Consider the following 24,172-nt stretch of genomic DNA (forward strand, 5'->3'; position numbering starts at 1 on the left):
GAGATTGGTAAGTTGTGATGTTTTGGATAAAACAAAGACCAACTAAGACCAATGGTGTAAAGTGTTTGTCTTGATAAGAATCCGCACTGACTCTTGAAAATTTGTTTGTCAAGAAATGGTTCATGACAAGAGAATCTTGTATGTCAACAGTTCAGTGAGAGTCTTAAAGATCTTGAAAGTTTCAAGAACTAATCAAGAGTAAACCTATTGTTAAACACTAGCACACGACTTGAGGTTTGTAACCTATCGTGTTGACACATTCTTGTTTTTGTGCCCATTCCAGTTAATGTTGACTATGCATGTAAGTTCTATGAGTTCTCAGTTGTTTGCATAATAACCTATGAAGCAATGGTAGGCCCTTGTGTTGCCAGGTGGCGAGAAATTAAGATTGAACAAGTTCAGTCCATATGAGTTTGGATTTGTCACTAACCTTGTCTTATGATTATGGTTTGACAAATTCACATGGATAGGAACACATGCACCATAAAATCTAAGTGTCATAAGGTTTCTCTCGAATTCATGAAAATGGTTGTGAGGAAACACACTAAGTAGATTTTAAATAGTTAGCAATTGTGACATTTGCATTCATAAATTTGATTATGATTACGACATCCCTCATCATAGTTTGAATTGTGAGAAATGACAAAGGTCTAAACATTTGAGACTTATTACTGTAAGTTCTAAAATTGTTTAGACACACATGTGAGCTATATAAGGAAAGGTGTATGAGTTTGAGAAGCCTAGATAAAGTCTTATCGAAGCTTCTCGTATCAAAAATCTGAACTTTGGAAAGGACGTCAATAAGTATTGATTTCTAGAAGTCCACCTGATTTTAGAATACATGTCAAAGCTAGTGGGAGCATAAGTGTAACAACGTAAATTTCAAACCAAAAATTTCATTTTTGTCACAACCATTTTCACATAAAATGTTTTATAAAGTATCCAATATTAGTTATCAAAACATATCATATCCCAAGATCACAAAAATCAAATCCTCTCTCTCTAGTGTGTAAGAGTCACGCCGGCGCCTTCCCACGGTCCTCGCTAGTACCTGAAACACATAACACAACAACTGTAAGCATATTGCTTAGTGAATTCCCCAAAATACCCTTACACACATATGCCTTTTTGGGCCATACTCTACACGACCTTCCGGTCTATGTGTCTTAGGGGACTTACGTCCTAGTCCCAGTAGACCTTCCGGTCCTACTCGTATCGACCTTCCGGTCCATGACTCCCTGACCTTCCGGTCCACGTCATAATGCCTTCCGGCCCATATCATACATAGCATACATATCACATACATAACGCATACAGAATGTGCAACGCATAGCATACAAAACATGCAACTCATAGCATACAAGACCTTCCGATCACACATAGGTACCTTTCCAGGTACAGTATAGTGAGAAGACTCACCTCAGATATCTCGATAAGTCTCTGTCTCGGTAGAAATGTGATCTAGCCTACGCCTAATCACATAAAGAAAATACTCCCATAAATACAACTGAACTCACCCCTATAAGTCAACAAGGTCAACGGTCAAACTTTGACCCGACTCGGCGAGTGCACTAGGGTGACTCGGCGAGTCTACACGTGTCAACTAACTCACTCTTAGACCCTCTCTTGGCACGTCGAGTACTCCCCTGACTCGACGAGTTCCACCTGGCAAGAATCGTGGGGCCACCCCGACTCAACTCGCTGAGTCCCAAGAACAACTCGGCGAGTTCCAACTCGAACTCAGACCCCTGACTCTCCCTGGCTCACCGTGTCATTCCCCCAAATCGACAAGTCCACTCACTGAGTGATTAACGGGCAACCTTCAAACTACTCGCCGAGTCTGTTCTTCGGACTCGGCGAGTTCATGCCATGCACAAACTCAAAACGACTTCTGAGGTTAGATCTATTCCATACAATCATAGATCTAGCCTCCCCAAGCATGATAAACACATAAAGTTCGGACCTTGACCCACATATATCATAGAAATGGTCCAAAATGGTGATTTAGCCCCAAAAATGACATTCTAAGCTCATGACTTCCAAAATGGCTCATAAAGCTCCAAGGGTTAAGGTCTCTGGACCTCTTTGAGTCTAGATCCAAAGCACAAACTCGAAAGGGGACTAAATACTCTACATACTCTTCTTCTAAAGGGTTTAAAAACCCTAACTCTATGAATCAACACCCAAAACTGGAGAAGGTCCGAAGGAATACCTCAATATGAAGCCTTTGATCTCTGAAGACACTAGATTTGCACTTCCTTCAGCCTTCTTTGCCTTGGTCACCTTCTCCTTCAAATTTCACCAAAAAAAGATCAACAATAGCCTCTCTTCACCTCACAAACGATCTAAGACTCTCTCTAGGGTGTGGTAGCCGCAATGGACGGCCATAAGGGCCTTTATATAGGTCTCAAACCCTAGAAATTAGGGTTTCATTAAACAGCATGGACTCGCCGAGTCCACTCATGAACTCACCGAGTCCAGCTGTAAACTCACATCCGAATCCGCGACCATACTCGACGAGTCTAGACGCCAACTCGCCGAGTTCCCCCACAAAACCCAAAAATAAAGGGACAAAATCTCATACCTGTAAATCCTGGTGTTACAATAAGTGTTATGCTAGTAAGATAATAATTATTATGCTAGTGGGAGCATACTTATTATGGAAAGTGTTGCAAGTTAGCAATGTTAATTATAGAAAAACAAAAGGTTTCAAATCGCAAAGTTGCAAGGTTTGAAAAGTTGTTTTCCTATAATTAAGGGAGAGAAAATTATACTTCATTTCAAAATCTAAAATCTTAGATTGAGTTTTTAATCAAATTTAGTCAAATATATATGAATGGTATGTTGGAATGGTTCAACATAAGGAAATTCTATATATGGAAATGTTAATTGCATTCTCAAAATTTGATTATGATTACGACATCCCTCTTCATAATCAAATTTATGAGAACATGACAAATAGAAATATTGTAGTAAAATACATGTCAAGTATCATGTATTTATGAATCATGTCCAATATGCTTCGGGTATAGGATCGATTGCATGTGCTATAATATTCATATGTTCTAAATTTTCCAAATGCCTAGGGCATTAAGAGGGAAAAAGGAATAGAATCGGGTATGACTAAAGTGGTTAAACATCTACTAAGGACAATCTAAGGTTCGCCAAAGATTGGTTGCTTATGGACAGTTGGAAGTATATTTTGAATTTTAGAAGGACCATATTGACATACTCTGAGAAGACGTAACTCTTGTTCAAAAATGATAGTCAAAATGGGAATATGGAAATGTTTCCATAAGAGGAAGTTATTCTTTAAATCTATGTAAGATTAGGAAACTTTGCAAGAAGGATGTTCAAAGGAAGGTTTTGAATTTGAGACTTTGTTTCCATGGAAGTGCTCTCCATTGGAATACTTTGTAATGTCCGTTGCCAAGTCTCTGTGACTTTTATGCATAGTCATTAAAAGAGGATTGTTGCATATAAGTTTAGAATCTAACAAATTACAATAAATGGTAAGAATTTGATATTCTTACATTTACAGTAAGGATTTGGAATTATGAAATGAGCATCATTGAAATGTTGTCAATTGATCTATTTCACAAAGTAAGGATCGTAGATAAACATAGTGTGCATGTTTGGAGCATGGGATGACTATTGTTTTAATTCAAGTATTAAGTTGATTATTCGAAACATTATACAATGAATAATGAGTAACCAATATGGCATTCAAAAGTTTTGGGGACATATAGGATTATTATTATTCTTGTGTTTCACTTTGCATGTTTTGACTTCCCGAATAACTATGTTATTTAAACCATCCACAGTCGATCATAATTTTGAAGTAGGTATTGAGGCAAGACTGTCATGAATGGGTTTGTAGTTTGTCTAGGTGTTTTATACATAGCTGTAGTGTTGATGAGTACTCCTGGAATAAGATCCGAGTATTGGATTCAACCCACGCTCATATGAATCACTTCATGGATATTATCACGAGTTATTGTGAGACGATAATATGTTATATTCTTGAAACAGCGACATGTGAGTTGTAGTTGCGATTCGGTTGCACATTGACACATGTAAACGCACCAATAACTTGGTGTTATAAAGCGTATTGTTGTGTGTAATTAGATGAGTAAGTACAAGCAATCATTTGGGTCGAAGTTTATCCATTACATTTACCCCATGTGGATAAAAGTGATATCTGTGGGCCCCTAGATGATTTAATGACGACAAACCTAAGTTTTTAGCCAAGTATGGACTGATTTGATTTGTTCAATTAGTCGGTCGTCAAGAATCAGAAATCGAGAAAAAATAGATGGAGATAGAGAATGATTATAATCCATGTCTCAGTCCATATGATATCTAGAATGGAGGTATATTTGATCCCTTATCTAATGGATGTGTCATTGACTAGGTCAGAGTTCGACAACGGCTTTTAAGAGCTACGATTGCTAGTCAGGATTTTGGAGTCGTACTTGCAATGATAGTTATTAGACTTATCCAAGTGGGACACTATTGGATTAGGTGTCTAAGCCCATAACTATAATTGGTATGTATTTGACCCGAGAGTAGCATGGTCTATTTGGGTTGCATATCACCAGGACAATTTGATAGGATGGACTTTTGAGAAGAGGTTATTTATGATTTGGTGATATATTATAAGTTCTAATATATTAATATTAAATCATATGATTTAATTAGTATTGATCAAGAATTAATTTGGAATTAATTTTGTGTTCAAAAGAGAATAAAATATATATATGGGGATTGATTTGGTAAATCATTCATTTTTATGGTGTGGACTAATGATCGATGATTCTTTAGGTTAGGCTTAACCAATGTTACAACCTATGGATGATCCATGGAGGTTTAAACCCATGGAGCCTAAGGAATATGGAAGGTCATACACATTAGGGTTTACATGGTGTACCCTAGTTTTGCCACACTATATAAGGAGCCCTTTAGCATCCAAAATCGTGCACTAGAGATTCTAAAAGTTCATGAGCCGATTTGAGTGTAAGAATATTCTCTCAAAAGTCATCATTTGTCCCAAGGTGTGTTGTGATTCCATTTGAGGGGCAACAGTTGGGGCACTAAGTTCTTAAGGCCAAACACAACAAGTTCCACAAGCCACAACCAAGAGGTAACTCCATAACTCAATTTTATGTTGTTTATATCATTTTGTATGATAGTTGTAGGCTTAATGATTTGGAAACAATATTGTATGTATAATTAGAGAAAACATAGATCCAAATCATTTAGGGTTGTATGTGCACCACAGGATGTTGTAGTATACTAAAACCCATCATAATTAACATTGCTAACTCGCAACACTTATCGTAATAATTGTGCTCCCACTAGCATAATAATTACATTCTTATTAGCATAACACTTATGCTCCCACTAGCTTTGACATGTACCCAGAAATCAGTTGGACTTCTAGAAATCAATACGTATTGACTTTCTTACCAAAGTTCTTATTTATGATACGAGATGCTTTGATAAGACTTTATCCAGGCTTCTAAAACTCAAACATATTTCATTAGATAGCTCGCATGTGTTTCTAAACAGTTTTAGAACTTACAACAATAAGTCTCAAATGTTTAGACCTTTGCCATTTCTCACAATTCGAACTATGAAGAGGGATGTCGTAATCATAATCGAGTTTGAGAATGCAAATACCACAATTGCTGTCTTCTTAAAATCTACTTGGTGAAAGCGTTTCCTCACCATCATTTTCATGAAGCGGAGAGAAACCTTATGATACTTAGATTTTATGGTGTATGTGTTCCTATTTATGTGAATTTGTCAAAACATAATAATAAGACAAGGTTTGTGACAAATCCAAACTCATATGGATTGAACTTGTTCAATCTTAATTTCCTGCTACTTGGTAGCACAAGGGCCTACCATGTCTTCCAATTTTTAAGCAGCTCACCCATACTGGTCAATGAAACTTTCATTGATCCAGGTGTTTTGCCTTATACAAACAATTGAGAACTCATAGAACTCACATTCATAGTCAACTTTTAACCGGAATGGGCACAAAAACAAGAATATGTCAACACAATAGGTTTCAAACCTCAAGTCATGTGCTAGTGAAAAACAAGAGGTTTTATTCTTGATTAGTTCTTGAAACTTTTTCAAGATCTTTAAGACTCCCACTAACCTCTTGACATATAAGATTTTCTTGTCATGGACCATTCCTCGACAAAACAAATATTCAAGAGTTAGTGCGGATTCTTATCAAGATAAACACTTCACACAATTGGTGTTAGTTGGTCTTTGTCCTTACCAATACATCACAACTTACCAATTTCAAATGTACAAGAGCAAAAACATTTTAGTCAACATTTGATGAGTGTTTTAAACCTTTTTACGATTATGTCACTCAAGGCACAATCTTGGAGTATGACTCTAAGACTTTTTTTGAAACGAAGTATGACTCATCTTCTTGATTTAACCATTTCAACAATTCACGATTCCTCTTCTTATCCATACAAGTGCACTATGATATTCTTAGAGGATCAATTGTGATATCGATTTCATAATCATTAAGATGATCATAAAACACGATACTCAAGTACTCTCCCTTCTTTTTAGATTGGAGAAACTTTTATCTTTCTGGTTAATTTGATTATTCTTATTAAGTCTGCTATAAATTGAAACTTTTCCAATGATTCAGAATTACAATTAACCTTGTAAGCATAACCATATTTACTAAACTTTGGTAAATCATGACAAATAGTCTTATCGCTCTTTTTGGTGGACCTAACCAGCGCACATCCAAGTGTACCCGATCCCCTTGTTCTTTACTTAACTTACATATACATGTGAACAAGGAATCAGTCTAAATTTCACAAAGATGAAGTTCTCATTCACCATACAATACAAGTTTCATGATTCCAAGTTTTTATCCAATTGAAACTTGGGTGATGAGAATCTCTCCTTATTTGGTAAATTATGACACTCCCACAAACGAAAGAATCAAATCTATTTCCAATATTGCTATCAATGGAAACATATAAGCAACGATTTTCACAAATGCCATTGTAAGGAATCTTAAAATAAGATAAAAATAAAAAAAACTTTTCTTTATTTATAAATGTGCAGAAAAAATGTTCTTACAATGCAAATACATATGAAAACTATGTTGTTATCTATTCCGAAGCAATCTGCCATAACTCTTAAGCAGTAGCTCTAAATTTTGATCATTGAACCATGCGATCGAAATCCATCTCTTCACGATCAGAATCAAATTACTCTTCCTTTAAGTTTCCTTTCATTTCTTCGATTCTACAAAACATCATAATGTAATTACATTACATCATGTATTAAGAATCTCCAATTAGGAACTTAATTGAGATAGTGGATTTTACCTGAAGTAGAGTCAAACTTTTTGACTTTACCATATTTGCGATCTTTCAGGTAAATATGGAAGCTTCGCAACCAGTGCCCCTTCTCTTGGCAATAGAAACATATGGACTCTTTGGGAATGGTACATATGACTATCTCAAACATAACCTTTCTCTTTACCATTTGTTCAAATGACTTGAGTATGATTGATCCCTTTCCATTGGGAAGAGAAAGCTTTTCAGGACCTATAATGTTCCCATGTCAATGTTCATGGAAGTTTGGGGAGTAGATCTTTCAATCAAATTTTCTTTATCAGTGTGCCCAATCATTACTGATTCAACACCAACAAGAAAATAGGCAAGATCAATAAGGGTCATGCTGAGATATGTCATATAGTAGGCCTTAATGAACTCACTATACGACTCAGGGAGTGACTGAAGAACCCAGTCAATAGCCAACTTCCTCGACATCGACTCCTAACCTTCCCAACCTGTCAATGTGTGATTTCATCTCCAGGACATGTGCACACCCAAACCTTCCATCTTGGTATTCGCGAGCCAATAGGGCTTCAGTGACCTTGAACTTTTCAAGTCTTTGAACTTGTGGGTTAAGGAGAATTATTGGAGGAGGTGGAGGAAGTGAAGTATTATATTATGGAATATCATCTTCATGTGGAAAGCTTTTTCCAAAAGATTTGAGAAAACCATAGTTGTCTGAACTAGACATCTACAAGGGAGAAATTCAAGTTAGTTGATTTGAGTTCTTAATATAACACCCAAATGAAATATTAAGGCTAGGACCCAACACAATATTTTACAATTCGGAAGAGGGATGTCGTAATCCAATTGCAAAATATTTGAAGGTAGGTAAATGACGATTTACCAATTTCCACCATGAAAAACGAAACTGATTATTAAGTTTTAATTGGTTTGAAATTCCTAGATCCTTTGAGATTCATTGAGCTTTTCAATGACATGTTTAAATCTTGATTGTGCCCTTCAGGTTTGTGACTGGGATGCCGAGGATCACAAACAAGGTGTGAATAACCATGCAAATTAGCTTGGTACACCCAATGTTACAAATCACCTAATCAATGTGTTGGTTAACCACACACGCTCCATTGATCTATGATTAGCATCAAGCTACCCTTTTCCAAGCACTGTCAGTCCCAGATTAGTGTGTCGGTTAACCACACACGCTCCACTAACGACTTAACAAGGTGCAAAGTGCAATTTCATAGGATAGCACCATATTCACATTTTTTCTAAATTAACTAATATTGGGAATTTAATAAAAGTTTAATTACTTTATAATTATCATTATACTTATAATGAGAATTAGTGTCCTATCCTACCCATTCGGCTAACAACCATCCACCAGTCAAGGAAGCGGAGGGTGAGAGTGGACACCCATTAAACTGTCATTTTATAAGCAATAACCTTATACCCCCCCCCCCCCCCCCCCCTTATAGACTGGCTTTGTGAATGAAGCCTACTAATGATAAGACTGACTTTTCTTATATATATATATATATATATATATATATATATATATATATATATATATATATATAATTATTAAACTTATAATAATATAATAGTATAAGGGTTGAATTTTAACTTTTAAAACTCTAGGGTTTGGAAATAAAGTATTGAAAAGTGAGACTTTACAAATTCCAAAACTTGAGGGCAAGTTTTGAAACGTGTCAAAACTTTTGGTTTCCATAACTTATGAGTTTAATGTGGTTTAGGACAAGTAAAACCATTTAAAATGACTCTTAAAAATGAAACCTTTCATTTTCCATAAACTATGAGTTTTATTAACCTTTTTAAAAGAAAATTTTTTCATTTTCCATAACTTGAAGACAAGTTATGGATTTCATTAAGGCATTTAGTGATGGGTTTTATACAAAAGAACATCCTATGGTTTTAGACAAAATTAAGTTTTAAATGTATTGAAAACTCCTAGATCTTTTGAGATTCATTGAACTTTTTAATGGCATGTTTAAATCTTGATATGCCCCTCAAGTTTGTGACTGAGATGCCGAGGATCACAAAGCGGGTGTGAATAACCATGCAAATGTACACGGTGCCCTCAATGTTATAGTCACCTATTCGACGTACCGGTTAACCACACACGCTCCATCGAACTATGAAAACATCGAGTCACCCTTCTCCATGTTTTCTTAGAGCCCAATTAGTATGCCGGTTAACCACACACACTCCACTAACGTCTTAGCAAGGGTACAAAGTGTAATTTCATGGAATTGTATCAATTCACTTTTGCCTAAAGTAACTAAGATTGAGAATTTTGTAAAAACATTTAGTTACCTTATAAATTCATTATACTTTTATTGAGGAAAGGGTTGCCCTATCCTACCCGTTTGGCTAACAACCCTCCACCAATCAAGGAAGCGGTAGGTAAGAGTGGACACCCATTAAACTGCCATTTTATAGGCCATAACCTTATACCCCCTTATTGTAACATCCCGAAATATCAAGAGTAGAGTTGAAGGGCTAAAAGAGTAAATTGGGAAATAGCGACTCGGGGAGCCCATGTGCGGACTCGGCGAGTAGAGTCGCGACTTGGTCGCGTGTTAAGTGGCCGACTCAGCGAGTCAGAGTAATGGACTCGGCGAGTAGGCGCTGAGTGGAGAAAACCCTAATTCTCGGGGTTGAGCCCTATATAAAGAACATAACATCCATTCCCCCAGCCTCCTTACTAATCCTCAAGTCCAGAAACCCTAACCCTTGTGTGTGAGTGGATCAAGTGCATTTGGAAGCTTGGAGAAGCATTGTTGAGGAAATCATGAAGGGTAAGAGGCTTGGAGCAAAGGGGCTTTGCTTGGATTCGAGTTTCATTGCAGTTGGGGGGTTCCTTTGAGGTAATATCTCGTTTTTGAGCTGCTATTTCTTAGATGCATCATTTTGGGGGTGTTAGAGACCATATCCTTGGATGTATTGGAGTTTAGAGGTTAGATCTGAGGTTGCTACCTCAGATCTGGAATGGAGAAGGGTTGGAATGCATGAAAGTCCTTGTTTGTGAGTGGTTGATGGAGCTATTTTGTCCCAAACCCAAACCCTAGAGTGAAAATGCATGGATCTCTTTAGATTCACGTAAAGTTTGCCACTTTACGTGATGGATGAGTTGTAGGAGGCTAGATCTATGTTTTGGATCAATTGCATGGCCTGGAATGCTTCTGTATGGGTTCAGACCGGTGGTACTCGGCGAGTCACATGGGTGGACTCGACGAGTTGCTTGAAGATGAGCTGGAACTCGACGAGTTGGAAGAACAACTCGGCGAGTTGGATGAAGATGGCCTGGAACTCGGCGAGTTGTATGAACAACTCGGCGAGTAGGTTGAAGATAGCCTTAGACTCGGCGAGTCTTGTCGAAGAGTCCCAATATTTTCTGGTTGAGTCGAGAATCGGCGAGTCAAGGGATGACTCGGTGAGTTATGTGCGAGTGGACTCAGAGTTGTGGGACTCGGCGAGTCTCGGGGTGACTCGGCGAGTTGAGTTGCGGATTAGGGAAGTTATGAGCATGGGGACTCGACGAGTCGACGGGTTGACTCGGCGAGCAGGGTCAACCAGGAGGGTTGACTTTGACTGAGGACTTTGACTTTGACCAAGAGTTGACCGTTGACTTTTAGGGCTTGGTCAGCGATGTGGCCTTTGGGCCAAGAGAGGGGTAAAATAGTCTTTTACCCTTAAGAGGGTGCCATGAGAGGGTTGATTCTAGTCTCAAGAGTTATATTCATGAGAGTATATGCCTTACGTGTTAGGCGGCGGCGAGTTCGAGATTCAAGTGTGGGGATATCTGCTTTCTGCTTGCCATGTGAGTCTTCTCACTATACTTTACCTTGAGTAGGTAACCAGAGTTATGTGACAGAGTATTTGTATGCTATGTATGTTATGTGTTGTACTGCATTATTTCTATGTGATTTATGTTGTGCATGTTTTCAGAGTTGGAACCGGAGGGTTCCTAGAGTTAGAACCGGAAGGTTCACAGAGTTAGAACCAGAGGGTTCACAAAGCAGGGTCCATGGACCCACAAAGTTATAGCCTCGAGTGGCTAATATGTGTTGTGTGTGGTATTTTGGGGAACTCACTAAGCCTCGTGCTTACAGTGTTTTGTTTTATGTATGTGTTTCAGGTTTCTTTCAGGATCACGGGACGACACCGGCTTGATTGTACACACCAGAGAAAGAGTCATGTTTTGAGGATCCTGGTTTTCTATACAAGTGAAAATGGAGTCATGTTTTGTAATTCGATTACGAATGAGATTTTAAACAAGTGTTCTAAGAATTAAACGATTATTTTTAAATGAAAAAAATTGTTTGAAATTTTCGGTGTTACAGTTACAAATCGGCTTCGTGGATGAGGCCTACTAATGGTAAGACTAGCATTTAATTTACACATATATAATAATTATTCTTATAATATGATAATAGTATAGGGTGAATTTTAAACTTGTAAAATTCTAGAGTTTGGAATTTAATAATTTCAAATTAAACTTTTAAGTAAAAATTTAAATTCCAAAACTTGATGGCAAGTTTTGAACTTTTCAAAACACATAGAATCAAATAACAAATAATTTAAATTAAACATCTAATTTAATGATTATCTAAATTTGACATCTTCCATTTTATTCACAAGATAATTCATCAAATAATTCAAATAATCAAATTATATCATAGAAGGAATTTATTATTCAATTAATTGGTAATTATCTTTTGTTTTGGTAAGGATAATCACATAATAATAATAAAATTCGGATTTTATTAGTCAAAAAAAGTTTTAGTAATCATCCTTCAGCGAAACAACAAGAAATCTCGAGTTTCCCTCTGTCTGACTCGCCGAGTCACTCACTGGACTCGCCGAGTTGGGCCGACTCGTCGAGTCAGGTCGGGCAGAGGACAGAAAAAACGATTTTTAGCAAGATAAACATACAAGGCATCAATACAATAGAAACCAATCAAGGATCTGATACCACTGATGGGTTTTAGACAAATGAACATCCTATGTGCTCATACAAACCCTAAAGCTTGGATCTAGGCTTCTCTATCGTACATGCAATTCATCCAAGACTTATGAACCCTAGATCTAGCATACATATTTCGAAATTATCATATAAGATCAGATCTAGATGATTACCTCTTCAAGAATGGATTGAATCTTCTTGTCTTGGAGATTAGAGTCATAAATTTCACTCCTCTAATGACTTACAAACACCACAAGCAAGTGGATGATATTGGAGAGACGCAAGGAGGCACAATTTCGGCTATGAACTCTTCTAGGGTTTCCAGTGCACCAAAACTGATGCCCTAGGGGTCTATTAGTAGGGTTTCAATCAAAACCCTAATGGACAGCTTAGGCCTTAAGCAGTCCAAGGAACCTTTTGGAATAAGGCCTCCTTGGACGAATTCAAGACGGGCTTCATCTAATTTCGTCCATGCCTTAGTCCATAAGGATTCTCAGCCCAAAACTCAATTATCTTATAATTCCAGTCTAGTCCCCTATATTTAATTAATCTCTTTTAGCCACCAAATTAATTCTTAATTAACTCATGACTAATATTAAGTAAGTAATATGATTTCTCTTTTAATATATTATTCTCATAATATATTAATAAACCATAATATCCTCTCTCTCTCCATAAATCTCCCTGTCAAGTTGCTTCGGTGAAGGCAACCTAAAAGGACCATGCACAGCCGGGTCAAGTACATACCAAATATAGTTACGGGCTTAGACACTAATCCAACAATTAGATCATATTTTTAACTAACAAATAATTATCAAATAATTTATTCATGATCTATCTAAACTCATAAGTAAAAGATAATTCATATTATCAATCTTCAAGAAATTAGCCTATTCATATAAACTAATACAAATCTTGAAATTATGAAAATTATCTTTAAATTGGACAAGCATGATCATTAGCTTATGAAAAAACAAATTTCATGGTTCAAAAAACAGTTTGGGGTAATGATCCTAATCCAATTTCTGGCCAAAACTCAAAATTCTGCACATTGGAGCACCAACTCGGTGAGTACATGAACTGGACTCGTTGAGTTGGTCCATTTCTGAGTGGATTCGTCAAGTCACCCAGTGGACTCGGCGAGTTCAACAATTAGAATGCAAAAAAAACGATTTTTCTAGCTTTGAAACTTAAGCAATGCATCAAATATAATAGAAAACAATCCTAGGCTCTGATACTACTGTTGGGTTTTGTATACTACAACATCCTATGGTGCACATACAACCCTAAATGCTTTGGATCTATGTTTTCTCTATATATACGTGCAATATTATTTCCAAAGCATTAAGCCTACAACTAGCATGCAATTGACATAAACAATATAAAATACTAGTTAGGAGTTTACCTCTTTATGTTGCTTGTAGAACTTGTTGTATTTGGCCTTTAAGAACTTAGTGCCCCAAGTGCGACACCTCAAATGGTTCACAACACACCTTAGACAAAGGATGACTTTTGAGAGAGTTTATGCACACTAAAAATCATCTCCATCAACTCTTAGAACATTAGGGGTGTCGATTTTAGATATGGGGTGATATATATATATATATATATATATATATATATATATATATATATATATATATATATATATATCTGTGTGTGTGTGTGTTAGGAATCCAAGAGTCATGAGTAAACCCTAATCCATACTCTTGGGCTTATTATCCATGATCCATGATTCAAGTGGGCTAACTCTTTATGGATTCTTCCATAAACTTAGTCCATCATGTATCATAAGCCCAAAACATATATATCTATATATATATATATATATATATATATATATATATATATATATATATATATATATAACTAATTTACACAATTAGTCCCTATTAATTTAATTGATCCCTTTTGATCACTGAATTAATTCCAAATTATTTTTGATCAATACTAATTAAATCATATGATTTCATATTAATATATTAGAACTTATAATATATTAATAAATCATAAATAACCTCTTCTCAAAAGTCCATCCTATCAAATTGTCGTGGTGATATGCAATCCAAATGGACCATGCTACTCTCAGGTCAAGTACATATCAATTATAGTTATGGGCTTAGGCACCTAATCCAACAGTTATGTTCAGTGATCTGTAGATTTGCTTATCTACCTATAGACTGTTTATATGGTTATCTGTTATATGTTGGCATTTTGTGTTGGGTTGAGGTTGTACTGCTCCGTGTTGTAGCCAACAAACCCTGGAGCATTCCAGATACGAGTTGAGGACCTGGTGGTATGTCAGACTCGTACTAAGGGCTTAAGGGTATTCCATCCCGAGGATGATTGGAACCGTTATGTATCGGCATTCCAACCCGAGGGTTGATTGGGCCTGGGGTATTCCAACCCGATGGTTGATTGGACCCAATATGATAGTATGGATTGTGGTGAGACTGGATTGCTTTGTGTGTCAGTCAAGAGGCCTGGGCTATTCCAATTCGACGGTTGAATGGACCCGACACGTTTGGTATTCCAACCCAATGGTTGACTAGACCAACCTACTTATGATACGAGGGTATTTTTAACACTCGTGTTTCTAGCCTAGGCATTTATATTGAGTTGATAGTGTAGGTTAACCTTTGTAACTCATTTTGAAGAAATGAAAAGGAATTATGTGAATATTATGTGAATTATGTGTTTTATGCTTAATTATTAGGACTTAATTAATTAAGAATAAAAATAAGCGTTAAAATTAAAGTGTGAGATAAGCCCGATATCTTTATATAAAGTTGTAGTGGTCGAAAAAAGGATTCCGGGGATATAAAGAATACCAAAATCCGAGTTATAACGAAGAAGTTATGACCTGTCGAAGTTTCGCGACAAAACCGGCACACTGCTGAATGTCGTAAAAAGTGAGTTTTCGATAAACTACTTTTTAGCCTTAGTAATCTAAACGAAAGTCGTAGTAATCGTTAAACCGAGAAGTTCGTAAAAAGAACGCCCAATTCTGACTTCGTATGAGGAAGTTATGATTTTTCGAAGTTTCAGCTTAGCAGTAGACAACTAAAAACTCAAATTTTAGATCGAGCGATTTTTAGCCGACACAACCTAAACGAGAATTGAAGGTCTCGTCATTAGGAGCACAACGGTAAAAATTCTAACGAAAACGAACGTCGTATGAAGAAATTAAGAATTTTTAACGGATTTTTGTCCCGGTGTGTTAAAAATCATAATATAAAATTTAAAGTCAAAATTAGCCGACTAAGTCTAAACGGAAGTTGTAGAGCGTAATTTTAGCTACGCGTGCATATAAAGAAGGTCAAAAACGGAGCTCGTATGCGAATGTTATGGATTTTAGAAGTTTTGGCGCGAAAATCAAGAAAATTCGCATAGTCACGAGTTGCCATGTCACCCTCGCCGAAAAAGTGCCACGTGTCCTGCTGAGTCATCCGAGCTGCTGAGTCATCCGAGCACATGGCCTTATCCGAAGTGGTCCAGTGAAGATCCGACGCGTGTCTTCTCCCTCGTGTCCGAACCCTCGCAGAAGCCACGAGCTTCCCTCATCGGATCCGGACTTCGGTCCAATCACAGGCCGCCAGCAGCCCCCTCGCATGCGCAGCCCTCGTGCGAGCCACCCCCCTGCGAAGCCTCTCAGCCGTCGGATCAGAAGACTCTCAGCCCTTGGATCAGAAGCTTCACCCTATAAATAGAAGGCTGCGAGCCTTCTCGGATATTTTTAAGAAATTGCCATATTTAGCCCCTTTCTTCATATTTTCTTCACCTTAACCTTCCGCGAAGCCCCGATATCGATTGTAAAGCCCGGAATACTCCACGAAGTGCCCGTGAAGCCCGCAAAATTTATCTTTTCGGTTTCGAAGCCCGAATTTTGCAGGGCCCGGTTTCTCAATAAAACTCTCGGTTTTATTAAAAACGATCGTTTTAGGAAACGAATTGTTGCCCGATTTTCATCAAAATATGTGAGTGTGTAGTTACTTTCAATTTACACATAGATATGAAGTATTTACATTGAAATACGTGTTATGTGTAAATATATTAATTGTTTAATTAAGGTGACTGTTGAATTGATGTTTTATACAAGTTTTAAACTGTATATGCTTTTTATCTACAAAATATGTTGGGTAGAACATGGGTAGATGAAATAGTTGATGTGTGTTAAAAAGGTGAGAGGCCTCGATGTTGTTGTTGTTGTTGTTGTAGTCATCTAGCGGAGTATAGATGACGACCACGGACTTTCTAGATAGTCCAGTGGAACACTAGCAGGTTCGCAACTTGTAGGTGTTGATGAATTAAATGTTCATTGTCATACTCCATCCCCCTCATGGTTGCCTTAAGGACATGTATGGCTGAGGAAACCCCTTAGCAGTAGTGTCCATCCCGATGATAATCCTTAGGCTAGGTCCCTTGTGATAGGTGTTTAGGGACGTAAAGTGAGGACAATGGGAATGGGTAATCAGGGTTATTGTTGATTGGTGAACTTAATAAGTATATTATTATTGTGGGTTGAAAACCCTATATGCTCACCAGGCTCCCAAGCCTGACCCACTCAATTTTTATGATTACAGGTAGTGGACCTCGAGCATAGTCGGAGGACGACGAGAGATTTTTGGATTATAGGTCAGTAGTTGTAAATAACTGTTGAAAGGCTTATAATGTCTTGTTTATGCTTTTGATCTGTATCGGAACATGACATCCCGAGGTTTTGATATATATGGAAAATATATACCTTCTTAATGAAGGATTTTGATAAACTTTTATAATATGTTGTTTGGGGACCAATTCTGCAACATCTTTTAAAAAGATTTCTCTAATTTTATTTTAAAAAGCATACATTAAATCGGTCTTTTATGGCCGAGAAATTAGGGGATGTCACAGTATTTCGTCCCAGGGATGACTGGGTCCATTGTAAACATGCCTGGTATTCCAGCCTGAGGCTGATTAGGCCAGGCATGAGTATTTAAGCATGCATATTGTATGTGTTGTCTATTTGTGTGGTAGTATTTTGGGGGAACTCACTAAGCTTTGTGTTTACAGTTTTGTTTATGGTTTCAGGTTCTCCAGATGATTTGTGGCAAGGCGAAGGCGTGACCGTATACATCCTTGGTTTTACAACAAATTGGATATTGGGAGACTCTGATTTTAAATCATGTTCTGAAAACAATGTTTTTTGTAAACACGTTTGTTAATAAATGAGTTGTTTTGAAAAGTTTAATTTTGTTGAAATTTTCGGAATGTCACACAAAGGATATACATCATTCCGAAACGAGGATGAACAATAACATCCGAAGCATTCCGAAGATCATAACCAATCGGAATGTGAACAGTGAATTCTGAAACATTCCGAAGCTTGGAACCGTTCGTAATGTGAACAGTAAAATTTGAAACGTTCCAAAGCTCGGAACCATCATGAACAGTTACTTTCGCAATTACGAAGTTGATTTCGGAACTGACTCTGCTTCAATCATTCCTAACCCTTGTAAAATTTGATTGAATAAAGCTTCAGGAAGGACCTTTTTGAAGATATCAGCCAACTGGTCTGAGGATCTAACAAAATGAACTTCGATATTTTCATCCTCGACATGATCTTTTATAAAGTGATATATCAGTGCAATATGTTTTGTGTTGGAGTGTTGCACTGGATTGTGACAAATTCTTATAGCATTTTCGGAATCACAATAGAGAGGAATTCTTTTCATGTTAATTCCATAGTCTCTAAGTTGGTTTTGAATCCACACTACTTGGGACGTACAAGATGATGTTGCAATGTATTCAGCTTCAGCAGTGGATAAGGACACACATGTTTGCTTCTTAGATTGCCAACTAACAGGCTTGCCATCTAGAAACTGACATCCCCCAGAAGTGCTTTTACGATAAGGCCACATCCTCCTAGACCAGCGTCGGAATAAGTTTGCACAAAGAATCCCGAATTGGATGGATATCAGATTCCGAGAGACGTTTTTCTTTTGAGGTATCGGAATATATTCTTTACGACTACCATATGAGGTTTACGGGGATTCGTTTGAAACTTGGCACAACCCAACACCAAGTTACCTGTCATGGTGGACAAGTTGTTGATCAAGATGTCTCCAATTTGTCGGGAAATCTCCTTATGCTTGTCTTCTGTTTCCTCCTTGGATTTGGTGAACTCAACTTCCAAACTCTCAATCTTTTTGTTGGCCTTCTTCTTGTGAACAACACATGAACAATGTCGGTCATAAGAAGTACGCTTACCCCATAATCATATTGCTCTTATACCAATTTGATAAGAACTAGCCTCGAACGACGAACACGTAGGCTAGGTGCCACCAAACCTTGTAGTTCAAGAAACAGGGGAGGTTTCCAAGAATCAAATACTCAAATTAATTATTCATAACCATAAAAAAAGTTTCACAAGGTCCAAATCTGTCGAACCCTACCTACCAAAATAATAGCATACCAAAATAAAAAGATGACTATTAAGGAAATACTAATCTTAATTAACGATAAAATATAACTCCGACTTATTTGTGATGCGGATAAACTCGCCCAAATGCCACGTCGTATAGATAAACCAATATGTTACCAATCCAAATTCCATTTCACCATCTGTAGTCGATAATCAACAAACATTGAAGAACCCAGAGAAAGATCAAAGATTATGAAAGTCAACAAGAAGAAACACAAAAGAACTTGTTTTATACTATCAACCTCTCAAGTTACATATTCAAAAGTCAATCAACAATTGCATAGCAGCACTAATACCACAATCAAATAAACAACACTTAGGTCATCATTCTCCTCTCCTCTATAACATATAAATACCAAACCCAAATCACTAATAAAAAAATAAAAAATAAAAATACAAACCAAATCTAACCTACTAATTAACTTTCTTTACAAAAATACTTACACAATCAACCAAAGTCAAACCAAGTGGAAGAACCCAAAAATCAAAACACTTTCTCTCACATAATACTACAATTGCATTTAGATTCTAGTTTTGGAGGTCTCCTATTCTCTTTATTATTAGGATAAACAATACGCGGTTTTACCAAATCACTTTCCTCATCCGTATTTGTGTTGTTGTTGTTAGGAGGTTTTGTAGTCGTCACCTTTTTGTTTCTGTTTTTCTGAGACTTCGATGATGTTTTTTTTGTTTTTTTGGTTTGAATCTCTTTTGTAGGTTTTCCTATGGATGGAATAAGTTGCCCTGAAGATGAAGTATTGTTGTTTTCAGTTTGAGAAGCATCTGAATGTTGTTTCTGAATGGCTAAAGTTGCAGCTTCATAGGCTATGTTATGGACTATTGAGCTGCAAAAGAGTATTGTCTCTGTTGCTTCTTCTAGTGTTAGCCTTCTTCCTTTCGTTTTTCCTTCATCTTCGATTAACACCAACGATTCCAATTCCGGTTCCGGTTCCGATTCCGATTCCGATTCTATGTTGTCATCATCCATGGCTGAAACATTACATTGTGAAACAGGAGGAGAAGCACAACTTTGATCAATTTCTCCTTCCGAAATCACACTCAATTCAACTTCAACTTCAACTTCTGCAACACAAACACTTACACCTTTATCTTCCTCTTCCTCACTCTCTTCAACATTTGAACATTCATGTCCTGTTTGATTATCCACATCTTCGTTTTCAGTCCACGTGTCGTTTTCACATGGGGTGGTTTCTTGAGGACATGTTATAGATGCCACGTCAGCAACATCTTTCACTACATGAACACTGGATACCTCGAATGAATCAAGAGTGCTTGTTCCAACGCTTGAAGGATGAAAAGCATGACTAGAGCTTCCAGAAAAAGATGACACACTTCGTTGATGCTGTTTTTTGTTACGATTTAAACGAGTGTCTGTATGTGTATTTGTGGTTTGACCAAAGTCAAATGAAGATGAAGCAGATAAACTCCCACGTCCCAAAGAGCTTCTCATGCTGTTTGTATTTGTACTATAGTATCTCACATATGAAAGATCATCTAAAGAGATACTACTAGCTGAAAAGTTCCCGCTTCTGACAACAATGCCCTTCATGCTGTTTGACTTTTTCAAGACTAAAGAGTCTTCAACCTTTGAATCTGAAAAGTCAACAGCATCAGTATAACTTGGTTGACTTATGACTTCATGGTTGACTTCTGTTGCTTCATTAACCACATCTTCATGTAGTTCAAATGGAGTTAATTCTAGGGATTCAACTTCAACTTCAAGAACTGGATTCATTTGAGGCTTCATTGTGTTGAATGATTCATGATCTTCATCTGATATGTTGACTTCTTCTGCTTGAGGCTTCAATGATGGATACGAATTTTGGCAATTTTCACATAATTTGATTTCTTTTTCTGATTGTATGAAATCATCAGAGTATCTACAACCACATCTGGAACAAAGTAACATATCCTTTAGGGTTTCAACTTCTGTGTCTTTAAAATCATCATCTAAAACTACACACGTTTCAGTATCACAATCTGCAAGATTTTCAACCCCATCTTTCAAATCACCAAGCTGAAGAGTTGGTGAAATTTCATGCGTTTCATTTGTCATATCTTCAGTCAAAGAATCGGTTTTTTCGGATATAAATACTTGATCATCAACAAAAGAAGAAGAAGAAGAATCTTGCAACTTTACACATGATCCACTTGTTGCTTCATCATCGTTTAGTTGAGTTTCTTGAATTTCATGTGCATAAGTTGTGGGAAGATCAGAACTTGCATTGCTGCTAGTTGTCACAGAAGAATTCCAAACAGGAGCTGATTTTCCAGCATAAAATGTTGAACTAGGGACACTGGTGAGTAGTGGTCTGAACATATTTTGAGGAACTCTTTTATTATCCTACACAACAACATTAAGACATTCAGCAACTTCATCATAAAACATAAAATGATACATGGATGTTTCTTTTTTACTTGATTCATCAATATTGTAAAACTTGATTCATGAAATGTAAGGGTAAAATGGTCATTTAATCTCATTCAGACAACTTATTCATTCTAGAAAAGAAATAGACCTTATCATTACCATTCAGCCACTTTATCCATACAGGATTTTATATATGCTAATGATAAAATTTCAAAGAAAAGGGGAATGGAATTAAGTCATTAACATCTACAAAGCAAAAACATTACCATTTGTCGAAGTGCCATGTCAAATGATCTTTTAGGAGCAGAGATAGAAGAAACTGTTCTGTTTGTCTTTTGAGAAAAAGAAGCTTTATTATTATTATGACTATTATTCTGAAATCCACCGAGTTTCCTTGAATTCAACCTTTGTGAGACATCAACAACAAAAACAGATGGCAGAGATTCAATTTCAACATCATCATCAGCAGAAGACGCAATTGACCCTTTACTCCTTGGGCTAAATCTATCTCTATCATGACTATGAGATGAACTAATGCTTCTAGGAGTAGGTGACATTGATTGTCTACTGCTTCTAGAAGCTGGTGAGGACCCACGTACATATGATGCTGGCCTATCAGCCAAAGATGTCCTCAGATTTGGAGGTGCTTCTGTGGAAAAACCAGGAATGTTCGCCTGCCATGCCCTTATCTTGGGTGAAGCTGAGTTTCCTCTTGTTGTCTTCACAGGTGAAATACCCGAAATACCCTTGGTAGTAATGGAACTGGATCCTGTGCTTAATCTTCGTGAAGCTGGAGGTGGTGTTGAAGGTTTACTTGATGGGGAAGATGGTCTCTTTGATCTAGTGGGAGGCTGAAATGTGATATTACTAGATTGTGGAGATGGGGTTAGGCGATTTGGGCTTGGACTACTTCTACTACTTCTTTGATGCTTTTCCATCTGTAGTTAAGTTAGATTACACACATAGATTAAGGGTTATGATGAATATGTTTGAACACATTAGTGTGTGTTAATGAATAGTGATTAGCTTGGGATATATAAGACTTACTGTGGATGATCTTGAGAGTGAGATGGGTTGAGCACGTGGCCTTCCCCTCTGTGGAAGAATAACTTGAGGTGTCTCATCATCCAATGAGGAAAACAGAGGGGTATCAGGTGGAGTTATTAACCTTCATTAGCATAAAAGAAATTAGTATAAAGTGGAGAGTAATTAACTTGAGATGATCTGATGCAACAGTTTATATGTAGTTAAAGATAAGAAGCAAATGAATACCAACCATTCATAATCGTTCTTTTCCTCTTCTGTATTGAGGAAGTCGCTACTTTCTCCTCTAGCAGCAATGTTTATTCCAAGCTTGTGATCAGAAAAATCGCGTAACTTGGTCACTGCAAAAATGCAAGTAGACAAAAAAAGAAGAATGTATGAGACGCAATAAGTAACAAATATCTAATTCCCATATAAAAGTACGTTGTTTTGAATATACACATGAAGAAAAGCTAAAGAAATTACCGAAAGTATCTTCAAAATCATCATTAGACTGAAGCAAGAAATTGTCTTGTTCTCTAGTTTGCACCTCATTGAATAAAGCAAGATCATCATCTCTCTCTTTGAAAACTACTCCGTTCTCAAGACTACGCCCTCTCTTGTGATTATCAGCCCTTGATTCCCTCCCTGGAGAAAATCTCATTGCTGGTGAAGCAGGCATTTTGGCTACCTAACTCTTTCAACGACCATTGTTCCCCAATTCAATCCCATTCCCGTAAAACACCATCAATTCAATTCCAACTTCTAATTTGATGCGATAAAGCCTCAGAAATCAGCTTATTTCCGATGAAAACACTCCAATTTAATATATATCAACCGTGTAAGCATCAGAAACCTCACCAGCTAAGAATATTTCGAAATCACTAGATCCACTAATAGTTAAAGCATAAAATATGCCCAAACTGTTGTCAAATTCGAACCTAACCACAAGTTAATATTCTCTTCTATTCCTGTACGCCAACCTGTTGACTTACCCGTACGGAAGTCAAATTCGATAGAACGACAACCAGTAAACCAACCTGATTGGACGTAATCACGAAATCAGAGGCAAGTTGTAGTGCAATAAAAGTTTGGAAAGGAATCAATTTGTCGGATCTGCTTGGGATTTGGGCGGATCAAGGAAATCTGCCGGTGGAATGTAATCAAAATTGCAGTTGAGAAAACCCTAAGAAAAAGGGAAGAAGGATGGGGAGTCACGTGAAGAGAGGTGGAGTGTTGATGGAGAAACGGTGAGAGAGAGAGAGAGAAAGTGGAGGTGATGAAGGTAGCACAAGTGCAGCTGTTGCTTTGCTTCTTTCTTTCTTTCTGTAATTCTCTGTCCCAGTTCAGCATGTTTGCTGTTCATACTTTTTTTAATCTATTTTTTCAATAAAATAATCATATTACCTTGTAACCAACTTTTGTACAAATATATCATAAACAAATCAATAATACGTTCATGCAATTTAGAAAGCGATATAAATCAAAGTTATGTTTTTTTTTTTTTTTTTTTTTTAATTTATTTTCAGTTAAACTATTATTTGTTTGTTAACCATAAATATTTATTTTCGAAAGAAATTTTCACATTGACCGTTCTGATCTTGTATTTTTGGTTAGTACGTGTTAAAATTAATACAATTTATCATTTACGTATGAAAGTTTTTTTTTTCACTTATCACAATCTTATTTAATTTGCCAAATATCATTTTGTGGTTATTTTGAATTAATTTTTTTTACATATCATTTTATGATTTTTTCTATTTTATTAAATTTCATATAATATTTTAATAAATATAATAATAAATGGGTCTCACAACTAGTGTTTTTTATTTGACGGATTATAGTTATATACATAACATTTTTAAATTTTAGATCTTTTATTTATATATATATATATATATATATATATATATATATAAAGAGGGAGAGGCTCAAATGAGAACTTAAGAACCACT

At 36.7% G+C, this 24,172-nt stretch overlaps 1 protein-coding gene across 1 annotated transcript; it reads right to left on the minus strand.

Moving 5' to 3' along the window:
- Nucleotides 1–19,013: 19,013 nt before the first annotated feature.
- On the minus strand, nt 19,014–23,611 carry LOC111918316 (uncharacterized). The gene is made up of 5 exons (XM_023913995.3): nt 22,704–23,611; nt 22,471–22,579; nt 22,242–22,362; nt 21,461–22,132; nt 19,014–21,167 (listed from the first exon to the last, which is right to left on the minus strand). The coding sequence occupies exons 1-5, from the start codon at nt 22,897–22,899 to the stop codon at nt 19,302–19,304; spliced, it is 2,964 nt and encodes a 987-aa protein (XP_023769763.1). The 5' UTR covers nt 22,900–23,611; the 3' UTR covers nt 19,014–19,301.
- Between the last annotated feature and the right edge of the window lie 561 nt (nt 23,612–24,172).

Source organism: Lactuca sativa, chromosome 8, assembly GCF_002870075.4.
Source record: "Lactuca sativa cultivar Salinas chromosome 8, Lsat_Salinas_v11, whole genome shotgun sequence".
Classification (NCBI taxonomy): Eukaryota; Viridiplantae; Streptophyta; class Magnoliopsida; order Asterales; family Asteraceae; genus Lactuca; species Lactuca sativa.